Source organism: Microtus oregoni, unplaced genomic scaffold (assembly GCF_018167655.1).
Source record: "Microtus oregoni isolate MIOR12 unplaced genomic scaffold, Mior012 000059F_ref0000304, whole genome shotgun sequence".
Lineage (NCBI taxonomy): Eukaryota > Metazoa > Chordata > Mammalia > Rodentia > Cricetidae > Microtus > Microtus oregoni.
In genome coordinates, this window is record NW_024543835.1 from 4,202,507 (window position 1) to 4,215,441 (window position 12,935).

The following is a 12,935-nucleotide window of genomic DNA, read 5'->3' on the forward strand; positions in this document are numbered from 1 at the left end:
GTGGATGCTGGGACGTGAACATGGGCCCTCTGCAAGAGCAGTGCACATTTTTAACTACTGTGCCATCTCTCCAGTTCCCAGTCAAGCATAAATTGAAGATTTTTAGAAAGGTATAACCAGATATTTAGTTAACATTTGTATTTACTAAAATAAATCTATAATTATAGCCTGTCTTCCTCAGTTTAAAATGAACATAAGCCACCTATATACAATAATATGTACTTAGGTAAAGTTCTAAGTGTTTCTGATGTAAGAAACACAAAAGATACTAAAATACTCTCTTCAATGAGATCCTTACCTGTTCATAAGCTTCCTGTTTCATCTTACCCTTTCTTATTTAAAAGAAAAGTGGTACACTCATCCAGCAGGAGTCAGAAACTAGCTTTTCCACTCATTCTAAATGTTTCCGTTTGTTTCTAGACAGTGTCCTCATTTTCTTTCAAAGCTACACATTTTCTTGTGACTGTATTATTGTTTACTCAACCAACCTCTCTTCCAGGAGTGTTTTGGTGGTTTAGATATTTTGCAATACAAAATTTACTTGCGGATGAATAATGTAACAGTTAAAAACTACTAAGATTTATTCTATTTAATAATTTGGATTAGAGATTGGTGTGGTGGTGCACTCAAGAGGTTGAAGCAGGAGGATTGATCTGTGTGTGTTCAGGTGACATATTGTGTATGTTATAAGACATCTCAAACACACATTCACACACACACACACACACAGAAAGAGAGAGGGAGGGAGAGAGACAGAGAAAGACAGAAAAAAAATAAAAGCTACTTAATTTTAATACTCCACAGGAAAAATTTAAAAGGACTTGATGTTCTGGGCTGATGGCATATGCCTTTTATCCCAGGAGTAGGAAGAGAGAGGCAGGCAAATCTCTGTAATTCAAGGCCAGCTTGGTATACATAGCAATTTACAGGGCATTCAAGACTATATAGCAAGACCCTGTCTCAAAAAAAAAAAAAGGTTTAAAAGATACCAATGCAGAAGCATTAATGCATTGCTTATTTTACGGATCAATTGTAGAACAAAATATTGAGATGCTGGCATTAGTAAGAGAGAACAATGGTGTCAGACCCCGCAACTAACCCAGGCAGACAGAAGCTGAGGCAAAAAATAAAGTCTATAGATATGTAGGTTTCAGTCAGGTGAGAGTCTACTGATAATGACCACTGGCCTTGAAAATGTGTTTTCTGGAAATGCTGAGGTAGAAACTGTTTAGTCTGTCCTAATAGAATGATGACGGTGTTCATCATTCTAGAAACTACTTCTGCTTTTACTTAGCTCCTCAGTGTGCGTGAACAAGTGCTAAAAGGTGCCTTTCGTGTCTGCCGAAACATCTCTGTTAACTGAACTTTCATCTGTAAATAAACAATGCAAATAAGAAATAAGGGGTGAATTTATTTGAAGTAAATTTACTATTAATTATCAATGGGTACAATTTCAAACACTTATAAATCTTACATTTTGTAAAAAAATCAACGTTATCTTAAAATTATTGAACAGAGATTTGCACAATTATTTACAATCAGCTCAACCTGCTTTTGTAGAAATAAGCCAGGTCTAAAAGTATCACTGCCGTAATAATTTCACAGTACCTTTCGAGATTTATGCCACTTAGGTGGCAGTCATATCAGCAAAACCGAGAAGATTCAATAATTAGGAACAGCATAATCAGAACAGTAAATATGATCTACCGTCAACTTCAAATAAAACTTTTTCTATTAATATATCAATATTTTCCATTCCAAACTGATAAAATAATTAGGCAGCATTATTTTCTTACTACATTATTCCTTTATTACAAAACACCTATGTTTTTAAAACCTGATGTTAGGAAATTAAATTAGCAAGTTATAAGAAATAGTTCAAAATATTTGCAAAGTTCCTGATTTCACCGCGAGGCATTTGCAATGACAATTTTTGTCAGTTATGGCATTAAAGAGAGATGGTTCTCTATCATATCAGAAAACAAGAACATCTTGCTAACATTTGAAAGAGATTATTGGCTTTATTCATACATTCTTTCTATTTAGTTTTGTAACTTTATGACAGTTCCTCAAGAGGGTCCCAAATATGGAAGACATCAGTTCAAAGGCAAAGTTGTATTTGGACTAGCACTCATGTTTGAGAACAGTATTCACTGTTACACAACACAGTTGCTTCTCCTTCTAGCTGAGATAACTAAATGGTACAGTATAAGAAAAATAGTTGAAATCACAATATAGCACATTTTGTTTTATTGAAATTGAATATATACTTAATTTCAAATGTATTTTATAAGAAAAAAATTCTCCTGGTAAATAATATTCATAATCATCGCCCAAAAATGTATACTGCTTGCCCCTCTCCCAAATTTATATACATAGTAGTCCACTTAAGAGCAGCCCAGTTATAACTTACTGCATATAATGTGCTCTTGATTTAGAAATGGGCTACCCTCAGTATATAAAATATATAGGCATGTATGTTATACGTACAGAATCAAAAATATAAAAAGGAGAGATGAAAAAAAAACAGAAAAAAAAGTGTTCTATTCTGTAAGATTTAGACCAGAAATCCATGATAATTAGTGAGACAGTGTAAAACACCCCCAAATTTTTAATTTTGGCAAACACTGTTCAGAAAATGTTCAAGTTATCAGAACAGCAAATCGTTATCTAATAATTCCTTAGATGTTTCCATTGAAATATTCAGTGATGTTGTGGTCTTCTAACATGTAGAAAGGAAGACATTTGATCTGTTAAAAACAAACAAGCAAAAAGCCACTCGTTGTGAAGAAGTTAATAGCAGCCCCTTCCTCAGATGTCTGCCGTGAAGAGGATCAAATCTCGGTTCACTAGCGTCTGAATATACTGGATGACCAATTCCAATGGACAGGATATGAACTCATCCTAGACCTTAGAGGGAATACCACAGGATTACAATGGAGGGCTCAGCCCCAAAGGTTAAGGCCCAACCTTAACTGTCTGTCAACGTTAAACAACAACACTAAATGTTTCTGGAGCATCCTTTCTGCTACATTTTCTTTATTTCAAGCCATAGGTCTACTTGGAGGATCATGCAGCAGGCGGTTTATGAAAAAAAATCAGAGGCTATGAATAACGTCATTACATTATGAGACAGAAATGTCAGATTTTCTCATTATATAAAAAGCTTGCATCTTGGGAATCCATGAGGTGGTATTAATTATGGGATACCTAAAGGGGGACAAAAACCATAATAGTCAATAAGGCATATATGCATTTCAGGAGTTAATACATGCTATTCAATTATGTGAGCTACTAATTACATACTTTCTATATAACAAATCCGTTATTTCTATATGATGCTTAATAGTTATGGAGCAACAAAAGTAACTGGGCCAGCTCCTTAGCAAATATTACCACTATTGGTAACTAATCTCAGTATATGTCACCAAAGAAGAAGGCTTATAGATGGTGACTATGTACGTTTCAGAAGTCAACTACTTTTGATATTTAATGTATAATTTAGCTTAAAGTCACACTACAAGTTTTAGTTTCCATAGAGTTTAGGACTTTTCATGCTATCATAGTATCAAAAGAGAAACAAAACACAACAAAATCAATGAAGGGTTTCAGCTATGATTCTTTTCCTCATCTTTTCTAGGTCATCATCATATAGCAAAAATACTCAGGATAATAAAACATTTTCTAAAACAGCCCTTATCTTTGCAAAGTTAAATTAAAGTTCTCCAGGCAATGTTTTGACTATTCTGGCAAACATCCCTCAGAAGCAAAAAGAGAAGAAATATCTGCTACTTCTGTTACATGTTTTTGTAGACAGAGCCTTTAGCATATTAGCATCAATACCAAAAATAAGGTATTGTTAGGATAGAAGTAGGTGATCTGAAAAAATTTATCCTGAGTATGCTTGAATATGAGGAATACAGAAAAGCTTATACAATCTAACTTTAAATTCTCATGCAAATAACTCGGTTCGCATTACTTAAAATATAATCCAATGATGTGGTGATAAGAACTTTTGATTCATGCTTCTATATGGCATTAAACTAATGGTGCCATAAGTTGGCTTAAAGATATGCTGGTCAGCTTTCCATAGGCAAGTGTTCCTTCACATGAAGGAAGCTTAAATTTTATATCTTAAACCAAGGTCAGCCATCACCATATCCAATACAAGAATTAATCTAGCTTTTCCTCTAAATATACAAATTGAAACATAGAAGCAGGTTTCAAAATAAGTAATTTCCATTTAAAATATAAACCTGAAGAAAAATTAAACAATGGCTACAAGTAGCTTCCAAATGTCAATTATGTTGAAATTAATACTGGTGGCACTATATATTTCATAACATTCCTGAACCATTACTTTTATATGAATATTCAGTAGAAACTATTCTGGAAAGAATACTTCCATTTTATTTCAATCCTAATTTACTTAACTAATAATTTAAAAGACTTCACAAAATGTATTCTTTTAACTAAAGTAAAAGTAACTGAATATCTTTCCCAATTTTAGAGTTTTCAGAACTCAGCTAACAAGCTCTTACCAAACTTCTTGGAAGAATGGATCGACTAAGACATACTGCAAAGATTTTCAGAAGTCTTGAAAAGTTATGCACATTTTAAAACCAAGACGGTTAATGCCAACCTTACAATTTAACTTTCTTCAGTCATTCTGAAATTCCTTTCAGTTAAAAATTAACATTTGTACTTTTTGCTTTTGCTTACTGCTACAGCTGACAGCAGCATGTAGACCTTCACAGAAATCATCTGATAAAAGTGTTTCAGCAAAGTCACAGTTCTTAATTCTAGCTATCCGCAAAGATGAATCGATATAACTAATTATGCCTCTAATTGATGTCTGGGTTTTTTTTTAACATAGGAAGAAAGAAATCCACTAAAAGCTTTCTGCTGAATTACAAACAAACACATTCAAGCTAACTACTAAAAGTTGTCTAATTGAAAGAGTAACTAACCTGAGATGTACCTTGCTCCGATTAACATTACCATGCTACTCACTATAAAAAAGCCCAAAGGCCGACTACAGAAGATACTAGGGTCACCTGTGGTCATCCAAGTAGAAGGGGATTCCAGCCAAGCAAACCAAAAGAGAGACACATAATTACAATATTGATGTTAAGAATCACATGAGAGCAAAACAAGTTATAAAAATAGCATATTCATAAAAGCTGGCAAAGAGTTACTACTTCAAATCAAAAATATAATCAATATCGAGGCTTATGAAAGTTAATGAACAATACAGATAGCATGCCACAAGTAGCCAAGAATGTAACACATATAGCCAACTTCAGCTTTCCACTGGCAAAGCCAAAGAGAGCTTTTTGGGAGGCTGTTGGTTTGTGCTTTCTAGATTCTTCTCCCAATTACAGTAACTGAGCAGTACAATTCACCCAAGTGTATTATATTAGAAAGGTTTCATTAGTCTACTTTAGATGAGTTCAAAACTCTTTTTATAAATAAGTTGGACTGAATTCGTCCTTTGACAATCCCATATATACATATGTGAAGTGCATTTTGATCCCTCTAAGCTCTCACCCTCTCTAATCTCCATCCTGCCCTTAGTAGCACTCCCGCACTTCTGTAAGTACCCTTCCCACACCGAGGTCTTTTAGGTTTTAAACACTGATTTGGTCTCGTGGTGTATTATGAAAGTACAGCTATAATACAGGGCATCTTTCCAATCTGCCAGGTAGGGATTCCCCCGAGCACAGTTTATGTAGTCTTAAGATTGTTGTTTCTATTTTGGAAGAGGGCTTTCTTCCTCTCATCACGTATTTCTTTTCCCTTAGAAACTGCAGTTTCAGGGGAGGTCAATAAGCTATTTTGCATATTCGGTCACTGTCTGTTAGGTTTTCAAATGCCAAGCAAATGTTTTTATTTCCATATTTGTAAAGACCATATTTTCGTTTGATTTTAGAAAAGAAAATATCTGGTTCTCTTAAAGAAAGCCATCAGCTGTAACTTACAATAACTGATTTTTTTTCTGATGTCCCTACAATGAGTTCTGATATGAAAAGGTCTCAGGACTGTCTAGGGATATAGGATACTCGCCCAGCATACACAAAGCTCAAAATGTTCAATTTCCAACACCACAAAAATGAGGTGGTAGAGTGGGAGGCATACTTTCCAGAAGTTCACGGTCATCCATGAACTACATGAACTACACAGTGAACCTGAGGCTAACTTGTACTACTTGAGACACTGCTTCAAAAAGAAGAACAAAAGAACAACAAAAAGATCTGTGGAGCTCCTCTCAATTTAGGCGGTACCCATTTGATGAAGCTATTTCTTCTCCAGTGGGATAACCACACATATATGTTACATAGGTATTCATATTTATATATAATAAATTCGTATTTTATGTACTTATACCTATACAATATATTCAAACTAATCTGAACTATTTTCAAAGTGTTTCATATGTTGTAAGTCCAAAGCAAAGTCATTTTAACAGACTTGCTCTAAAACTACCAAAATCCTGAGCTGGGCATGGTGGCTCACACCTATAATCCCACCCATTTGGAAGCTGAGGCAGGAGGATCATAAGTCTGAGTCCACTCTGGGCTACCCAGTAAGATACTGCTGGGTGTGGTGGTGCATGTCTTTAATCCCAATACTCGGAGACAGAGGCAGGCAGATCTCTGTGAGTTTGAGGTCACCCTGGTCTATGTTTCATTACTATTACCTAAAATTTTAAAAATAAAGCCTGGAAGTGGTGTCACAAACCTTTAATCCCAGCACATGAGAAGCAGAGGCAAAGACAGGCAGATCTATGTGAGTTAAAGACTAGCCTGGTCTACAGAGCAAGTTACAGGATAGGCTTCAAGCTAAAGAGAAACCTTGTCTTGAAAATTTTTTTAAAAAATTTAAAAATTATGTCCTAATGTTATCTATAATATTAGTATATCGATATAAATGATTATGTTATTAATATTATTAGTTATACAATAATCATATTTAATATATTTTAATTGTTTATATTTCATTCAAACATGTTTATAAACAAAAAAATTTGGTTGCTTCAGCAATGATAACCTCTTTTGTAAATTATTGATATAATATTTTTCCCATAAGTTAAATTGAAGACAGCTTTATTAGGTTAGGGTTCTATCTGTACTGCTATTATCATATAGGTTATACAGAATACAAGCTGCTATTATATATTTTATATTGTTTAAAGGAATACATTTAGCAAAACCTTAAATATGATTCTGAGATAATTGTACAGCTTAGAGGTACTCCTAGACACCGCACATTTCAATGTTTTCATTAAACTACCAAAATATTTTGAATCATTGGTATAACTACAACAAAAATCAAATTAAGAGCTGAGTCTGGTGGTGCAGACTTAATCTTGGAGTATGGGTCAGGACAATCAGTAATTTGAAGGACTGCCTGGCCTCCAGCATGAGTTCAGGGGGCCTCCTGAATGAAATCCTGAAATAAGGTCCTCTCTCAAGATATAAAGTAAAAATATGGCTAGACAGAATGGAATTCATTACTCTGTAAGTTATTTTTTTAAAGAATGAATATAAAATATATAAAAAGAAAAAAAAGGAGAGCTGAGATATGGCACTCACCAATGTGTATGCCCTGGGTTCAATCTTTAGTATTGAAAAATAATTGAAACTTGACAAATGAAATACCCTTACTATTGATGCAGGCAGCACAAAATAAAGAGATATAAAAATTTAAGGCTGGGCATAATGGCATATATCTGGAATCGCAACAGACATGGGGACAACAAGATCCCAGGTTCAAGCTTCCACACAGTAAGTTCAGAGCCGGCTTGGGCTATATGAGACTACATACAAAGAAGGAAAGAAAAATTAAACTAAAAATATTTCTTAAAAAATTCAAATTTTGTTTTCTTTTTTCATTTTTTCAAGTGTTGAAAATTCATTGACAATAAGGAACATAAATGAAAAATGATCCATTGCTTTTGTGGAAATATTGAAGTTAATATTATATTTTTAACAGGTAGTAAAGAAAAATGTGTCTACAAGCTGTAGAGAAGGAAAGAGAAAGCCAGGATGGTTGTATCATTAACAAAAATTCAACTAGTCCAAGAAATCACACACCCAGCTTTGCATAGCATTGACTTAGGGGACTAAGCAAAGTAATAGAGTCCACATTTGTTCTGGCTGACATAGCAACCAGGAGGGTGCTAAAGAGTAGTGTTTCTGAAATGTAACTGTCAAGGGTCTCAAAATTTTAGTCTTAGCAAAAATGAGTTAATCCATCATCTTAGAAAAGCAAGATGAGCATGAGCCTGTGGTATGCATGAGACTTAACAAACAAATATTTAACAAAAATAGAAAAAAAAAGAGGCCCAGTCTCAAAACCAAAAGCATATTAAATTTGATTAAGAGGAGAAGGGAACAATTTTAATAAGGAACATCTAGGGCTAAAACATACAGATCACAGTGAATTAGAAGTGTCTCCTAAAAGCCACAAGTGTTAAAACTGGTTCTATACTCACTGTAAGCTGGGAAGCCAAATAATACTTCATTTATGAACTCTTCCCTAATAAAGTATGCCATTCATTTTACTCCATATCTTGACTAGATAAGGACTATAATCCTGAGTCAAAGGCAGCCTAGAGCTATTTAAGCTGTTTACTAAACCTGAATACTTTCTTGCCTAAGTGATTTGAAAAATAAAAATGTTCTTTATTTTGTGCTAATAGCATCTCAATTACAAAACTTCCAACTTGCTATATTTAGGTTACTTACTCTTGCTGAGTTCATAGGAATTCACACTTCAAAATGGTTTACTCAACCTGAATACTTTGGTTAAGTGTCTAGGACTGAATATACTTCTCTGTTGCTTCAGGTGAGAACAAAAGCCTCCCAAAAAGGTACATGTGATAAGGGAGAGGGAAAATAAAAGAGTCTAGTTGATTTTTTTTCATTAAGGAAGGAACCAGAAGTAATAATTTTACTTTTGGAAAATTCAGTTATTCATTGACATGCTGGGCAGAAATCAACAGGCTCCAGTGAGGTGCGCATAGTAACCTGTAGTTTCCATCTTTGTTTCAAATGTGAGGAACACTAGATATAGGATAACCCTTTTCTTCAGAGTGCCCTGGCTTAGTACAAGCATCCAGATACTTAAATAAATTAGCGCACTAAGAAAAAATATCAATAATAAAATAAAAACTGTCAATAACAGCCAATAAAGACATTTTACCACTTTCTGGAGACTGAGTTGTAACCCAACCAATGGACTTCATCACAGCTTTCTTCCAGGTGGAGTAACGGATTTCACTTTCTAGAATTAAAATCAGAGGAAACATGCATGAGATGTAGTTTGTGGAGGTGGTCAAAGTTGAACACTTAAGGTTTACTCAGCGGTCCTAATAGCTCATGTTCAACCACAGTGAGTCTTTACTGGACGGCAGACTTGGTAATTCACACCTGGTGGTGACTGGCAGTGAGCTCATGAGATGCCTAGAGGCCAGAGGAAGGATGTGTGAAGGCAGTTTAGCAGGAGGCTAAGGGAGATGGGGAGGCAGGCTATCTGCTGTGAAGACAAACTAGTCACAAGAAAGTCGGGGTGATCTGAAAAGGAAAATCCTATTGATTTGCTTTTTCTTCTTTTTGGGGGTGGTTGACATGGAGAGAGAGGTAAAGTACGATGTCGACAAATCAGATTTGATTTTGGTCCAGTTGAAGGGATTAGCAAATACTGATTGCTCACAAGATTCAAATCATAACTACCCCATCCCTAGCATCTTAAGGTAGAATTTTAAAAGTGAAAATATAAAAAGTCCACGAAAATGAACAATGATGCTGCCCTCCTGCATAGGACTAGTTAACGGAGTATATTTCCCTTCTCACTTTGTTTAGTTTTCCCCGAGACCATGTTGTCCTTGCTGGCCTACGATCTGCCTGCCTCTGTCTCCTGAGCACTGGGATTATAGGTGAGTGTCACCCCATCTGGCTTTCCCTTCTCATGTAAAAGAACAAACATCCTAAAAATCTAAAAGCTGTCATTGGCAGCTTGTCAGGCTAGTTTTTTGTTTGTTTTGTAATTGAAGTAGCAGTATCATTCTCGCAAATAACATAGAGAGGACCCATTTCCCCGCATTCATTCTTGCTGGGGAAACCCAATATGCTTAGCATCCGACAAATCAAAGGGTAAAAATTTCCCCACATGAAGGTTATTTTCAATGTATTCCATTAAAAGATTTATTCTATATTTGTATTCTACATGCTAATATCCAATTAAACCAGCACTGTTTTTGAAGATGTTTTCTTTTTCTCCATTGTATATTTATGTCCTCTTTGACAAAGGTGTGTGGATTTATGTCTGGGTCTTTGATTCCATTCCATTGATTAACCTGTTTTTATGCTAAGACCATGCAAATTTTATTACTATAGCTCTATAATAGAGCTTGAGATCAGGGATGGTGGATACCTCTAGAAGTTCTTTTATAGTACAGGACTGTTTTAACTATCCTTTTTTTGTTTTTTGATATGAAGTTGAGTATTGTTCTTTCAAGGTCTGTAAAGAATTGTGTTGGAATTTGGTGGGAATTGCTTTTAGTCTGTATAGATTGCTTCGGGTAAGATGGTCATTTTTTTTCTGTGTTAATTCTACCAATCCATGAGCATGAAAGATCTCTCCATCTTCTGAAATCTTTTCCAATTTCTTTCTTCAAAGAGTTGAAGTTCTTGTCATACAGATCTTTCATTTGTTTGGTTGGAGTTACCTCCAGATATTTTCTATTATTTGTGGCTATTGTGATGGATGTTGTTTCCCTGATTTCGTTCTCAGCCCATTTGTCATTTTGTATAAAGGATGGCTACTGATTTTTTGAGTTAAGGTGTTTGTCAGCTTTAGGAGTTCCCTGTAGAATTTTGGGGGTTGCCTTTGTATACTATTATATTATCCCCTAAAAGTAATACTTTGCCTTCTTCCTTTCCAATTTGTATCCACTTGATCTCCTTTGGTTGTCTTATGGCACTAGCTGGAACTACAAGTACTATATTGAATAGATATGTAAAGAGTGAACAGTCTTGTCTTATTCCTGATTTTAGCGGAATCACTTTGAGTTTCTCTCCATTTAATTTGATGTTGGTTGTGGGCTTGCTGTAAATTGCCTTTATTATATTTAGGTATGTCCCTTGTATTGCTGACCTCTCCAAGACTTTTATCATGAAGGGATGTTAGATTTTGTCGAAGACTTTTTCAGCATCTAATGAAATGATCATTTTTTTCTTTCAGATTGTTTATATGATGAAATACACTGACAGATTTTCTAGTGTTGAACCATCCATGCATCTCTGGGATGAAGCCTACATGATCATGCTTGATGATCTTTTTGATGTGTTCTTAGATTTGGTTTGTGAGTATTTTATTGAGTGTTTTTGCATTACTGTTCATTAGGGAAACTAGTCTGTAAATCTCTTTCTTTGCTGAACCTGTGTGGGGTTTGGGTATCAGGATGACTGTGGCCTTATAAAATGAATTTGGCAATGTTCCTTCTGTTTCTATGTTGTGGAATAATTTGAAGAGAACTGACAGCTCTTCTTGGGAAATCCTGGAGAAGAGGGAATCCTACAATCCTTCTTTGGATTGTAGGAATCAGAGAGGTCAAGACACCAGAGGAACATAGCCCACAAAATCAACTAACCAGGGCTCATAGGGTCTCATAGAGAGTCTACCAACAATCAGGAACCCTGCATTGGTCTGAACTACATTCTCTGCATATATGTTACAGTGTGCAGCTTGATGTTATTGTGGGACTCTTAATAGTGGGATGGGGACTGTCTCTGACTCTTTTGCCTGCTCTTGGGACCCTCTTCCTCCTACTGGGTTGCCTCATCCAACCTAATATGAAGGGATGTGCCTAGTTTTCTTATGACTTGACATGCCATGCTTGTTGATATCCTTGGGAGGTCTGCCCTTTCTGAAGGGAAAGGAGGTGTGATGGATCCGGGAGAGGAAATGGGTAGGGGAACTAGAATTATTATTATTTTTTAAAGTTTTATTCTTTAACTATACCTTCAGCATTGATCTGAGGTTCAAACCGCTCCATTGTTACAGCTGACAAATCCTCAGGTTCAAGACTCCAAACACCAACACCCTCTGCAGCTCCAGCTGCCATGGCAGCTCCTAAAGCAGTCGTTTCGGGCATGGATGGTTTCACTGAGAGGAGAAAGCTATGTCAAGAATTTTGTAGTTATACATGCCCGAAGGATCAGTTTTTCCCAATGTTATTACTTCTGGGGTTTAAAGGAGTGAAGGATTACTAACCTACTGGAATATACAGAATGTCTGCTTGTAGCTGCATAAGAATTTTATTGCTGGTCATTCCTCCATCTACCTGCAAATGACTGAGTGGAATTCCACAGTCGCGGTTCATGACATCCAAAATCTTAAAGAAACCAATGCAATTAGCATGATGAGACTACTTCACAGTAATATGTCTAAAAACGGCAACCCCTCACACACAAACCTGGGAGTATTTCTCAAAGCCAGCAAGAATGAAACTGAGACACTGTATTCTGTTCTTCCGAACCCTCCGCGATCTGGTTGCAACCAACCTTTTCTGGCTTCATGCTTCCTTACCCACCCTCCTATTCAGTGAGCTAAGCATTCAATTTGGCATCTTCGTCTCCTGTGCTGATGTCTACATTTGTGTTCTTTCCTATGCCTAATATGTACTGCTTACTCTACTACCTAGTCTTCTCTCCAACATAAGATGCCCATTGGGTAGTGATAAGGGTATTTATAAGATAATGAGACTTGGCAGAGGAGAGAGGGCACACAGTATTTAGAGTACTGTTTATGTAGGCTTCAGTTTTCAATTGGGAACACTTTAAGTACTTAATAAATTTAAGGCATAAATATATAATGAGTATTTAATTTAAGGGTGATAAAAAGGATCAAGCATAAGAAAAATAGGCTTA

At 35.6% G+C, this 12,935-nt stretch overlaps 1 protein-coding gene across 5 annotated transcripts in view; it reads right to left on the minus strand.

The window, feature by feature from the left end:
• Positions 1 to 1,391: 1,391 nt before the first annotated feature.
• LOC121439035 (glycerol kinase-like) overlaps positions 1,392 to 12,935 on the minus strand; it is a 90,370-nt gene continuing 78,826 nt past the window's right edge. For 4 of the 5 annotated variants that reach the window (XM_041639532.1, XM_041639530.1, XM_041639528.1 and 1 more), the window contains 5 exons: positions 12,280 to 12,400; positions 12,028 to 12,171; positions 9,208 to 9,288; positions 4,971 to 5,057; positions 1,392 to 3,210 (listed from right to left, as the gene is read on the minus strand). In XM_041639532.1, the coding sequence (XP_041495466.1) occupies positions 3,200 to 3,210; positions 4,971 to 5,057; positions 9,208 to 9,288; positions 12,028 to 12,171; positions 12,280 to 12,400 (444 nt within the window). In that variant the 3' untranslated portion in view covers positions 1,392 to 3,199. The remainder of the gene's footprint in view (positions 3,211 to 4,970; positions 5,058 to 9,207; positions 9,289 to 12,027; positions 12,172 to 12,279; positions 12,401 to 12,935) is intronic. The other variant, XM_041639531.1, reaches the window with a different exon arrangement.